At 51.2% G+C, this 12367-nt stretch overlaps 1 protein-coding gene and 1 pseudogene across 3 annotated transcripts; both read right to left on the bottom strand.

Moving 5' to 3' along the window:
• Positions 1-1092: 1092 nt before the first annotated feature.
• OPTC (opticin) lies at positions 1093-11292 on the bottom strand. Of its 3 annotated transcripts, XM_005216658.5 has the most exons (8): positions 11229-11292; positions 10413-10514; positions 8705-8912; positions 7849-7984; positions 5543-5701; positions 4132-4334; positions 2410-2505; positions 1093-1981 (listed from the first exon to the last, which is right to left on the bottom strand). In XM_005216658.5, exons 3-8 carry the CDS (start codon positions 8903-8905, stop codon positions 1811-1813), a joined length of 966 nt encoding a protein of 321 aa, XP_005216715.1. In that variant the 5' UTR covers positions 8906-8912; positions 10413-10514; positions 11229-11292; the 3' UTR covers positions 1093-1810.
• LOC112441938 (uncharacterized) lies at positions 9898-9998 on the bottom strand (annotated as a pseudogene).
• Positions 11293-12367: the final 1075 nt, after the last annotated feature.

Here is a 12367-nt window from a genome sequence, read left to right as displayed (position 1 = left end):
TGTGTGGTTACTTGTGTGATTATCTGTTCAACACATGTCTTCCACACTCAACTCTAAGTTCCATGAAGAAAAGGAGTGTGTGTGCTGCGTATCATCTGCACATAGCAGGTAGGTGCTGAATAAAACCCTTGCTTGAATGAATACATGAGCTGCCTGCCTCACCGGGTGGCTCAGTGGTTAAGAAGCCACCTGCCAATGCAGGAGATGCAAGAGATGTGGGTTTGATCCCTGTGTTGGGACGATCCCCTGGAGAAGGAAATGGCAACCCGCTCCAGTATTCTTGCCTGGAAAATCCCATGGACAGAGGAGCCTGGGGGGCTACAGTCCGTGGGGTCACAAAGAGTCAGACATGACTGAGCGACTGAGCACACACACCCCTCTTCTATGCTCCAATCAACACCTGATGCCAAGCACTCATCTATTACAACCCCCTTGCCCACAAAGTCCTTATGAGAAGAAAGATGACATCCCTCCTACCATTATAGTTCCAGGAGTAAGTTGGTTGGATCATAGTTGTCCTCTCTGTTCTCCCAGCACAGTGGGCCCCGCCCTGAATCCAGGAAAGCTGCAGATGAGTAATTGCTGTTTTATTCATTTACCTTTGCACAAGGCTGCCCTCTGGTGGTTAAACACAGAAGAGAGCGTGGCCAGGAAGAGCCAGGAGTAGGTAAGAGCGGCAAGAAGGGCCTCCAGAGGAAGACACATGTCCGTTCTCCATCCTTGGGAAAGGCTCCCTCCAAGTCTAACAGCAAGCCCCGGCACAAGAAAAGCAAGGAGCTTTCAAAAGCCCCAGAAACCCCACCCTACCCCCACTGGGGTGGCCTGGAGATAGGGGGAGGCTAAACAGCTGTTTTCATCCTTGGCGATGCTGGCAAAGGCTTAAGAACAGGCTCTCTCTCTAACAAAATCCTAACACGTAGCGTTTACTAATTCTGTGGTATAAATACTCCCACCGTGGCCAATTTCAAACTACCAGTGTGATGTCACTAAAAGCATGTCATTATATAGTATTTCCACTGCACAGATACCACAGACATAATTAAGTTCAAGAACATGGTTAATAGTAAAAGATGGTAAAATAATTGGGAAGTGATGAGTTTGAGTATTTATTACATTTGTTTTCAACACAGAATATTTAATTGTGAGCTTATATGATTTACTTTTTAATAATGACTGCATTTAACAACTGGCTTGAAAAATTCTGGAAAATTTAATGATCAGTTCTTGCAAGCCTAGTAGTAAGAACTAGCTCCAGGACACGACTGCTTGTTCCCCTTCCTCTTCTCTTTCCGTCCCTCTTCTGCTTCTTACATTATTCTCCTGGCCTTCTGTGTGGGTAGGAGGAATCGGGAATATGGGAAAGAGCTCTGCTGCAGACATCTCTATTCTTTGATCAGGAGCCATAAGGTGTTAAGGAAAGAGAATGGAGAAATGTAAATCTGGCTCCTGGAGGACATTTCAGTGTGTGTGTGTATGCGCACATGTGCGTGTGCATGTGTGCGTGGGTGTATGCACGTGTGCACGCATCTGCATGTGTGTACGTGCGTGCGTGCACGTGTGTGCGCATGTCTGCATATGTGTGCGCACCATGTGCGTGTGCGTGTGTGTGTGTGTGCACGTGTGTGCTTGTCTGTGCGTGCGTGCATGTGTGTGCACACGTGTGCACGTGCACGTGCGTGTGCATGTGTGTGTGCGCGTGTGTGCCTGTGTGTGTGTGTGTTGAGGCAGGGGGAGCAGTGGGTTTCTGCCACTGGATCTTGAGGCTGACTAACGCCCGGATGAAAGGTCGCTGTTTAGGGGGCGGGCAGACTTAGACAAAACGGCCCGTGGGGAGCCGAGGCAGGCAGAAATACGCGCTGGGGAAGAGGCTCAGGTTGATGGGGTTGCCGTCCAGGCGGATGTCTTCCAGCGGCCTCCTGGTGTGTCTGTGCTCCTCGGCGTCGCAGAAGGCGTCCCTCTGCATGGTCTCTATCATGTTATTCTGGAGAGAACACACCGAGCGCTGTGTTGCTCCTCTGCCCTCAGGCCTTGCCTCACCAGCTCACCTCCCCTCTGCAGCTGGAGACACCGAGGCCCAGAAGGCCGGGGCCACAAACAAGGAAGGAGGCCGGGGACCCACTGAGGACGGAGAGAGGGGGCACGGAGGTGGGGGGGGACAGAGGGCGAGGGGAGGGGGGCAGGAGTGAGCACTGGGTGAGATGGGTAAGAACGCAGAGAGGAAGCGTTTTAAAGGGCAGGAAGGGGAAGGAATGAGACGGAGGCTGTAGACAGTGGTCTGAGTGAGACGCGCCAACTCTGCTCGCCGAGCTCTCAGTGACGGAGACCCACCACTGCTGAAGGGGGCTCCCTGCAGTCTGACCTCCACCTTCTGTGCTGTCCAAGACCCCTGTTCTCGGGGAAGCCACTCACCTGCAGGTGCAGTGAGCGCAGGCTCAGGGGCAGGGACGGGGGGATGGCGTCCAGCAGGTTATCCGCCAGGTAGAGGAACTGCAGCTTCTCCAGTGCCTGGGGAGGGGGCAAAGGACATGGGAGGCTGCTGGGCTCTGTGGGGCCCAAGAAGTGAGGGGCTCTATTGTGACCCCACTCCTCCACTCCTGGGCCCGTCTCCTGGGCCTCAGCCAGGTGCCGGATTCTGAGCTGGGTGCTTCAGGGACGGTTCATCCCCTCCCGCCAGATGCAGAAGGAACAGCTGCTGCAGCTGAAGGCCATGAAGGAGCTCAGCAGTAACCGGGGGGACTCTGGGAGGAGCAAGCAAGGGGCAGGGATGGCTGGGAAACAGGCCGGCAGGACATTTGGGCCCAGCTTCAACATCCCTGCTATCAGAAGGGACTTTCCCAAGTGAAAAGTCTCCAGAAAAGAAAAAAAGTCTCCAGATGCTAAAACTGGACCAAATATGGAGAGCTCGGATGGGAGATACTCGGACCAGCATAAGGAGAGCCGCAGGCACGATGGAGAAGATTGTGCATGTGAGTGTGACAGCCGGGGTGTCAGTCTCACTCACAGCTCTCTCCGTTCCCCCACTGGGACTGCCCCCAGGGCTCCCTGGACCGCTGAGTGGGCAGCCCAGGGGGCCGTATCCGTGCATGCGTTTAGCCCTTCCCATTGAAACTGGCCAGCCAGGGACCAACCAGATTGTCTCTCTTGAGAAATTGCTCCTAGAAGGACAAAGCTTGGTCAGTTAGTGGTGGGTTCTGAAAACAAAAAGATGTGCAGAGTGAGAGCAGGAATCAGTACAACTCCAAGTCAAGTCACATGTTAGTCCAGGTTTCTGGGGAGCAGAAGGTGAGTGTGTGGGGAACACTGGTGCCCAGGGAGGTGAGTGAGCAGTTGCAGAGAAGGAACCCGAGAGGCCAGGTGCCCCAAGAGGGAGAGGGGGAGTTGCTGGTGGCTTAGATGAAGAAAATGGGGCTTGGCTTTTCTGGTGAGTGGCCTGAGGGGAGCTCTAAAAACGGTTCTCTATCCACTTGACCCGGAAATCAAGAGGTTTAAATCTTTTTGTTCACGTTAAGAACTTTTGTGAAACTGCCCACGTCATTCAGGGTATGCATATCTGAAGGGCCACCAAGTATCTGAAAGATGTCACTTTACAGAAGCGATATGCACCGCCATTCCACTGTTAGAATGGCAGGTGTGCCCAGGCCAAAGGGGCTGGATGCAGGGTCCGTGGCCCAAAGAGTGCTGAATTTTTACTGCACATGCTCAGAAATGCAGAGAGTAATGCTGTACTGAAAGACTTAGATCTCTGGCCACTCAGCTTCTCATGTGAACAAAGCCCCGAAGATGCAGCTCGGGACTTGGATCAACACAGACATGAGCTCCCCCTGCCACGTTGAGATGACCCTTACTGAAAAAGAACAGATTGTTCCTAAACCAGAAGAGGATGTCTGCACAGAAGAAAAATATATCCTTTCAGAAGAAACAGAGGAAACAAAAACTGATGGCCTGGGAATAAAGGCCACAAAAAATAAATGCAAATAAAAGCAAAAGGTAAAAAAAAAAGAAAATGACATTTGACTTTCATGCCCCAGAGCAGGGTTGGGACAGAGACATTCCACGAGGGCCAGGTGCATGTGTGTGTGGCTGTGGGCCCTGGTGGCGTGCAGCAGACAGGGATGCAAGGCCTTGGCTCACCCTGAAGGCTTCAGGCTGTATCCCTGAGCTCTGGAGCCGATTCATGCGGACGTCCAGGACCTCGATGCTGGTGGGCAGTGTGGGCAGTGCCACGAGCTTGTTCTCAGGGAGGATCAGATCCCGCAGAGCAGGCAGCAGGCGAAGGGCCTTGTCATCGATGGAGGAGATGGAATTGCCAGAGAGGTCAATCCTCTTCAGTTTTGCTAAGAGGTGCAGAGCAGAACACAGGGACACCCCATCTCCCCTTGCTCCTGCTGGAGCTGCCCGCACCCTTCTCCTGTCTCAGCACAGGGAAGGCGAGCCAGCACTCCACATGCACCAGGGTCAAACCAGAAGGAAGAACTTGGTAAAACTGGGAAAGTCCTCAGGTTCCGTGATGCCTTTCCCTGGAGTGTTCTGCCCTGTGTGGATGGGCTTGGAAGAAGGCTTTGAGGGTAAGACCCAACAGGTACAGGAATTTCTGGATCCATTGTACCTGTTAGTTTACACAAACTAACAAAAGAACCCAAAAAACTCTGAGGCCCGGGAAGCCTGTCAGCAATGAGAGGTAGAATCTGGGTTACAGACCAGCTTTAGCATGGTTTTGTTCAGAGGCCAGGAGGGCAGAGAGCTACAGCTGCTAGGACAGCCTGAAAACAGGCTTGCTCATAGCTTCTCCTCCCCAGCTTCCCATAGCTTCGTGGAGCAAAAACAAGAGCAGGTCACTTCTGCCGTAGAAAAACCTTCAAGGCCAGGAATTAGACTAATTTCCAGGCTGGAGAGACTGAAAGGGCCGACATAGGTGGGGCACGCTAATGACTGCTCGGTGTGGCTGAGTGGCAAGGGGACGAACCGAGGGGTTCCCTCTGCCCACCCACTCTTTTCTTTGCCAGGACATACTCACATATACATACACATACTCACATATACATACACATACTCACATATACATACACGTACTCACATATACATACACGTACTCACATATACATACACGTACTCACATATACATATATACATACTCACATATACATATATACATACTCACATATACATACACATACTCACATATACATACACATACTCACATATACATATATACATACTCACATATACATACACATACTCACATATACATACACATACTCACATATACATACACATACTCACATATACATATATACATACTCACATATACATACACATACTCACATATACATACACATACTCACATATACATATATACATACTCACATATACATACACATACTCACATACATACACATACTCACATATACATACACATACTCACATATACATACACATACTCACATATACATACACATACTCACATATACATATATACATACTCACATATACATACACATACTCACATATACATACACGTACTCACATATACATATATACATACTCAGCCCTTTGAAGTCTCCAGCCCGAATATGGCTGATGCGGTTGAACCGAGCGTATAAGTAGGCAGTCGTCTGGGGAAGAGGAGGGATGTTCTCCAGGTCCGCATCGTCACAGTACACAGAGGAACCGAGGCACACGCAGATCAGACAGGTCGGCAGGCCTGGTCCAGGTGGAGGAGAGAACACAGGGAGACCCCCCCACACCCTCGTGAGACCCCCTCAGCCTCTGGGACCAGTGAGAGACACACACACACACACACACACACACACGCCCATGAGACTCCCTCAGCTTCTGGGACCCGTGGGAGACACACACACACACACACACACTCGTGAGACTCTCAGCCTCTAGAACCAATGGGAGACACACACACACGCACACACACACACACACACACACACACACACACACACATCCGTGAGACTCCGTCAGCCTCTGGGACCAAAGGCCCTGGCCAAGGAGTGTCTGAGCTGAGGTCCCCCGTGTCCCTCAGGCTGCCACCCAGACCGACTGTCACAGTGCCCCCGGAAGTGCTGCTGGCTGCCCCGGTCTGGCACTCAGCCATTGACTTCGAGAAGAAGAGCCTCCCTCAATTATTACTGTTACGATCTAAGCCCTTAGTGCCTTCATCAGACCCTGGTCCTGTGTAGATTTACCCGGGCCTATGTGGGTATTTCTAGGACATTTAGGTGCAGCCACAGAGGTGGATGTGTTCGTCTCCTTTCCATGGGGCTTCTCACTGGCCCCCAAGTGCACTGTAGATGATACAAAGCCAGCGCAATGGCCAAAGGCTCTGCTACTTGCCTTGTGGGAGAGGAATTAGGTTTTAGGTGGCTCCAAAAACCATAATAGAGTCAAGGTGGAGTGGACACTGACTGTCTAGGATTCATTTCCCGTTCTTATGATATCAGCATCTCAGTTTGCTGTTGGGAAACATCCCTCCCCTCTTCTCAGTCTATGACCAGTGGTCATGAGACTTAGGCCAGGCCACTAAGCTCAGACTGGCTTTAACGAGTTGGGATGGTTTTATTAAATACTGTGGACAGTCTCTATCTCTTGCTCTTAGAAAGGACTGCTGCTGCTGCTGCTGCTAAGTCGCTTTTGTCGTGTCCAACTCTGTGAGACCCCATAGATGGCAGCCCACCAGGCTCCCCCGTCCCTGGGATTCTCCAGGCAAGAACACTGGAGTGGGTTGCCATTTCCTTCTCCAATGCATGAAAGCAAAAAGTGAAAGGGAAGTCGCTCAGTCGTGTCTGACTCTTAGCGACCTCATGGACTGCAGCCTACCAGGGTTTTGCCTGGGATTTTCCAGGCAAGAGTACTGGAGTGGGGTGCCATCGCCTTCTCTGCTTAGAAAGGACAGAGTTTGCTAAAGACCACTGCTAGTCCAGCTCAAGGAGGAACTCTGTTGGTAGTGGCAAGGACTCAAGATTAAGAGACAGCTTTTCCTCACCAGCCATGAGTTGACAGTGTACTTATCCCCAGGCCTTGGATGGCAGGTCCAGCTGAGGCCCTTTAAGCCTGGGAGGTCATAGATTCCTGCCTAAAGTGTTTTCTCTAATGATGCCTCATTACCCTGTACCCACTCAAGGCAAACATCTCAAGAGAAGAATAGGAGCTGAGAACAAGCAATTCCGGAATTAACTGCATCCTCCTGTGCCTCAGTTCTGACCTGAAGCAGAGTGCCAACCCCCTACTGATGGATATGCCAGCATCTGAGTCTCCAGGAGGGCCTCAGGGAGTAGGGGAGAAGATACTAGGGAGGGAATTCAAGTTGAAAAGCAAAATAAATTCTTCATTTGCCCCCATGCCAAATGACAGCCACAAAGTTATTTATTCTTCTGTACAGGTTTTAAATTGTCTCTAATCTAATTACCACTCAACCTGCTCCCCCAGCGATGCCATTAATTAAGGCAGGTAGCTTTGCTAGGCACAGGGGAGTTCTTGCTTTCTTTGCCTTCCATCCAGGTTGTGCATTCAGGCAGAAGCATCAGGAACAGTCAGCCTCTCCCTTTGTTTCCCACGCTCCCCCCCCCCCCCCCCGACCCCAAAGGCTGTTTGCCCTTCTCTCCCTGACCCTCTGCTCGCCGCCCCTCCCGACCCCCGCGGCTGTTTGCCCTTCTCTCCCTGACCCTCTGCTCTCCACCCCACGCTCCCCCCCGCCCTGACCCCCGCAGCTGTTTGCCCTTCTCTCCCTGACCCTCTGCTCTCCACCCCTGACGACACTCCTCTTTGGCATCCCTGGTGCTCGGTCGTGGCTACCCAGGCTGTGACCTGTGGCTACTGAGACTGTGCCTGTGAACTTACCGTGGTTGGCCGGGGCAGCCAGCAGCCCTAGTGTCGGAGGCCTGGCCGTGGTGGGGTTTGAAGGGAGCGTCCTTGCAGCTTCTGTGCTCTGAGTAAAACGTGTCCTGGTGAGAGAAGCCAGGCTGGTCCCTTTAACCTGGAGACACAGCACACAGTAAGTCAGTTTTTGCCTGAGAGGAACTTCGTAGTCTGGGAACATCAGCAACCAATTCCAAGCTTACAGACAGTCCCTGTGGAGAATGTGGGAGGGTGGGCAGAAAGTGTGACAGGCAAGGACTTTCTGAGCGTCTGGTCTCTCATCACGTTATGGAGGCGGAAATGGAGGTCCGGACAGGGAGGGCCTGAGCTCAGGGGCCGGCAGGCGGCCAATCTGGTGGGAGAGCTAGGATCAATCTCCAGACCCCCTGACCGGGGACCTTCCCTTGCCTGGGCATCAGGCTCACACAGCAAACGAGCGTAGTCTTCACGTCAGCCCCTGTGCAGGGAGGCAGGGCTGAGGAATGGACTTCCGAACTGAAGGCAGTCTAGGACAGGCTGTGGCACTCCTTTTTGCTAGGAGAATGTGAGGACACTGCTGATGTTCCAGTGAGATATATTTTATGGTCTCACTTGAAGGCCGAGGGAGGGAGGGATGTGTGACTTCTAAGGCAAGGCTCACAATTGTTGCTACAAATTTGAAGTTTTGTGTCTTCTTTCTTAGCATTATGTAAGTGACAGTTTCCTGTGGAGGAACAAGAATTTCACTTCCCAGAGAAAGAGGGAGGCTTGAGACAGCTGATTACGAGGTAGAGAGGGACCAGGCCTCTGGTTCCCAGTTTCTTTCGGGGAACGCAGTGAGTCTGCTGCATGGCCTCACCTGGGGGAGCTGGTCCCCGTAGTCTATGAGCTCATCATAGTTGCTTGGATCGATGACCTCATCGTAGTTGTCCAGGCTCAGGACATAGTCCCCCAGATGCAGAATGGCATAAGGATCGCCTTCCCTCTCCTCTGAGAGAGATGCTGTCCTTGCTTCCTGCAGCATCAGGATCAGAAGGCTCAGTAAGGCCAGGAGCTTCATGGGGGTCCTGGCAGGTGGGAGTGGAATGAGAATGGAGCCGAATCACTAAGGTGTCCAGTCCTGGGGGAAGAGCTCACAGACTCATCCGACTTCCACCCCTATGCTCGCAGACCCTGAAGCTGTTCGTCACACATAGTGTCTTCAGTGTGAGTGCAGGCTCCCTCCACGCTGGGGCTACATCTCAGGGGACGTCTCCTGTCGGCCCCACTTTAGTCTCGTCCACACACTGATACTCATTCACGTACGCAGGAATGTGCAGGCACCTGGCAAAATCTCATTTACTCATCTCAACACACACACTCATGCGTGTCCCCCTGTCTACATCACTCCCTACTAACTAGGCATACACAGATGTGCTCTCTTACACAGTCACCCATTCAGAGTACAACTATAAGCCACTACACTAGATTTAGAGAAACTTCACCATTAGGGAAACCTGTGGTTTTTAAGAAGATCATTCATTCATTCTTGCCTTTGCCTGACAAACATGTATGAGCTATCTTAATAGTCCCAGGCCCTGGATTTGTCTCTGGGGGCACAGAAATAAATAGGGCAAGCCTAGTTCCAGGAATGCCTGATCCATTTAGGGAACATAGGCTTAAAAATTGATTCCCGTTAGAACTCATTACAGAAAAGAATGTTAGTTTTAAAATGTATTTATGAAGGCAGCTTTTTAGAAACAAAAGATTACAGAAACAAAAGAACTCTTTTGTGTATGGTTGTACACACCCAGAAAGTTCCGTAGGTATCTCTGTACAGATGAGTTCAAATGTTCACGCGTGTTCATCCACATATGCACAGAGGGGTCAGGGAATGTGTGTCGTGTGGGTGTGAGGCGCCTGGTGTATTTCTGATAACGCATCTTTCCCCAAAGTCAGCTGCACGAGTCTCTAGGAGACTCTCTTTTTTTCCCTTCAATTTTTAAAATTGAAGTATAGTTGATTTACAGTGATGGGCCAATCTCTGCTGTATAGCAAAGTGATTCAGTTATAAAAAATATGGAAGGCTTCATGAATTTGCATGTTATTCTTGTGCAGGGACCATGCTAATCTTCTGTATCATCCCAATTTTATTTTGTTTTTCATTTTGTAATCGGATGATAATTGCTTTACAATGTTGTGTTGGTTTCTGCCATACAACTCGAACCAGTCATAATTACATTGATACAGTGTGTGTGTGTGTGTGTGTGTGTGTGTGTGTGTGTGTGGCGCATATATATATATGCTGCTAAAGCGAGCACGTTCCCTCTTTCTTAATTTTTGCTGGGCAAGGGGGTAAGCCCCCATCCATAGCAAGAGCTGTCTCTTCAACTTACCTCCGACACCTTACTCCAAACCAAATTATATAATCAAAAAAATCTTGAAGAAGAAAGCCCTAAGACGAGTTACTGCCGCCCTCCAACCTCAACACCAACACCCCACCCCGCTGTGCCCGGTGCTCCCCTCCACCCACACTCACCCTCCCTTGCGCACCAATAGGCCTAACACCTCAAAGCCCACAACCTTACCCTGTAGACTCTGGGTTCCAAATGGAGCCTCACAGCTTCCAGAGAGGCGGGAACTCTGACGGGGAAGTTATGACCCTCTGAGGGGCCTGGGTAGAAGGTTGCCTGGGGAGGGCGGGGAGCGAGTCAAGCCAATGACTTCTCTCTTTCCTGAGGTCCAGCCGTTTCTTCTCCCCTTTCCTCAGCAGGTCCCTCACGTCACCCCTCTGCTTGGTTGGAAAGACTCTCTCTCTCCCTCCCCCCAGCCCTCCCCTCCCAGCCCCACACGGACCCCTCCCACCTCCACCTCATCCTTTCCTCTCTCTGTCTGCTGTCTGTCTCTTTTTCTGGCCCACTTTCTTTGAGGGGGCAGGTGGCTACCACCCCTGCACGGGACACCCACCCCTCAGATCCTGCACTCTCCAAGAAGAGAAGGCAGCCGTGGGGCTTTGTGGAGGGACGGAGCTCGCCTTTCCCGCTTTCTTCAGCCTGAGAGTGACACGGCTTTGGTTTCAGAGATGGAATCCAAAGATATAAAGAGGCTCACCTGAGGTACTCTGACCAGCGCCACTACCTGCCACCTGGACCTCTAATATGGGACTATAAGTACACAAAAATCACCACAGGGAGAGACATTCAAAGAGGAGATGAACAGGGGATGTGGTAGAATTTGAAAGCCAGCTTCAAGCTCTCTGACAATGATGGAGAGGAAGATACAGGAAACTCTCCGGACCTACACGAATGGGCCCTAGAAAAGCATTTCCTGATCATAAACACCAGAAAGCATCGTGTGGGGTCCTCAGGTGTCTGAGGAGAATCTCCCCGCTCCGGGGTCCTTACCAAAGACGCACTTCTTGGGAGAGACTCTTCTTTCCCTGGTGCCTTTGGCAAGTCCCTGCTGAAGGCAGTGGGAAGGAGCTCAGACACCCTCCTCCTGATTCTGCCGGCCTGTATACATGGTTTGCCCAGGTTCTTAGATGATGCTCCTCCTCTCTGCTTCCTCCCACTAACCACGTACTAAATCCCAGCTGCATGGGTCTCAGGATCATTAATTAATCATTCAGTTCAGTTCAGTTCAGTCACTCTGTCATGCCCGACTCTTTGTGACCCCATGAATCACAGCACGCCAGGCCTCCCTGTCCATCACCAACTCCCAGAGTACACTCAAACCCATGTCCATTGAGTCAGTGATGCCATCCAGCCATCTCATCCTCTGTTGTCCCCTTCTCCTTCTGCCCCCAATCCCTCCCAGCATCAGGGTCTTTTCCAATGAGTCAACTCTTCACATGAGGTGGCCAAAATATTGGAGTTTCAGCTTCAGCATCAGTCCTTCCAATGAATACCCAGGATTGATCTCCTTTAGGATGGACTGGTTGGATCTCCTTGCAGTCCATGGGACTCTCAAGAGTCTTTTCCAACACCACAGTTCAAAAGCATCAATTCTTCAGCACTCAGCTTTCTGCACAGTCCAACTCTCACATCCATACATGACCACTGGAAAAACCATAGCCTTGACTAGATGGACCTTTGTTGGCAAAGTAATAATTTTAGGATCATTTAATCCAAATCTTTTATAGTACAGGTGGAGAATCAGAGGCCTAGCAAAGAGGTGACTTGCCCAAGATCACATAGAGGCAGCGTCAGGTCCTAAATCCTTAATTCATATGACCCCTGCCTTCCTTTGGAGAAGGAAATGGGAACCCACTCCAGTATTCTTGCCTGGAGAATCCCAGGGACAGAGGAGACTGGTGGGCTGCGGTCTATGGGGTCGCAGAGTCGGACACGACTGAAGCGACTTAGCAGCAGCAGCAGCAGCAGCAGCTGCCTGCTTTGCTTCACCCTAGAAGTCCTGAGGCCATGCGTCCCTGTGCCCTCAGAACAGATGGCCCTGGCAGAACTCATCTCTGCCCTGGCACATACCTGAAGGGGCAGAGCTAATAGCCTGGCCCAAGGGCCAGAGCCTGGCTTGCAGTGTTCCT

The sequence above is a fragment of the Bos taurus genome, chromosome 16 (genome assembly GCF_002263795.3).
Source record: "Bos taurus isolate L1 Dominette 01449 registration number 42190680 breed Hereford chromosome 16, ARS-UCD2.0, whole genome shotgun sequence".
Lineage (NCBI taxonomy): Eukaryota > Metazoa > Chordata > Mammalia > Artiodactyla > Bovidae > Bos > Bos taurus.
The sequence above is the reverse complement of the archived record's forward strand: the minus strand, read 5'-3'. Positions and strand labels throughout refer to the sequence as shown.

What these genes read in the sequence shown, in the direction of transcription:
- OPTC (XM_059875248.1), bottom strand. Translation starts at nt 8,905, where the DNA reads ATGAAGCTCCTGGCCTTACTGAGCCTTCTGATCCTGATGCTGCAGGAA. An exon ending in GGCTGCCCCGGCCAACCACG is followed by an intron (nt 5,702 to 7,848) that starts GTAAGTTCACAG and finishes CACCTGGACCAG; the next exon opens with GCCTGCCGACCTGTCTGATC. An exon ending in TACAGCCTGAAGCCTTCAGG is followed by an intron (nt 2,506 to 4,131) that starts GTGAGCCAAGGC and finishes CCCCCTCCCCAG; the next exon opens with GCACTGGAGAAGCTGCAGTT.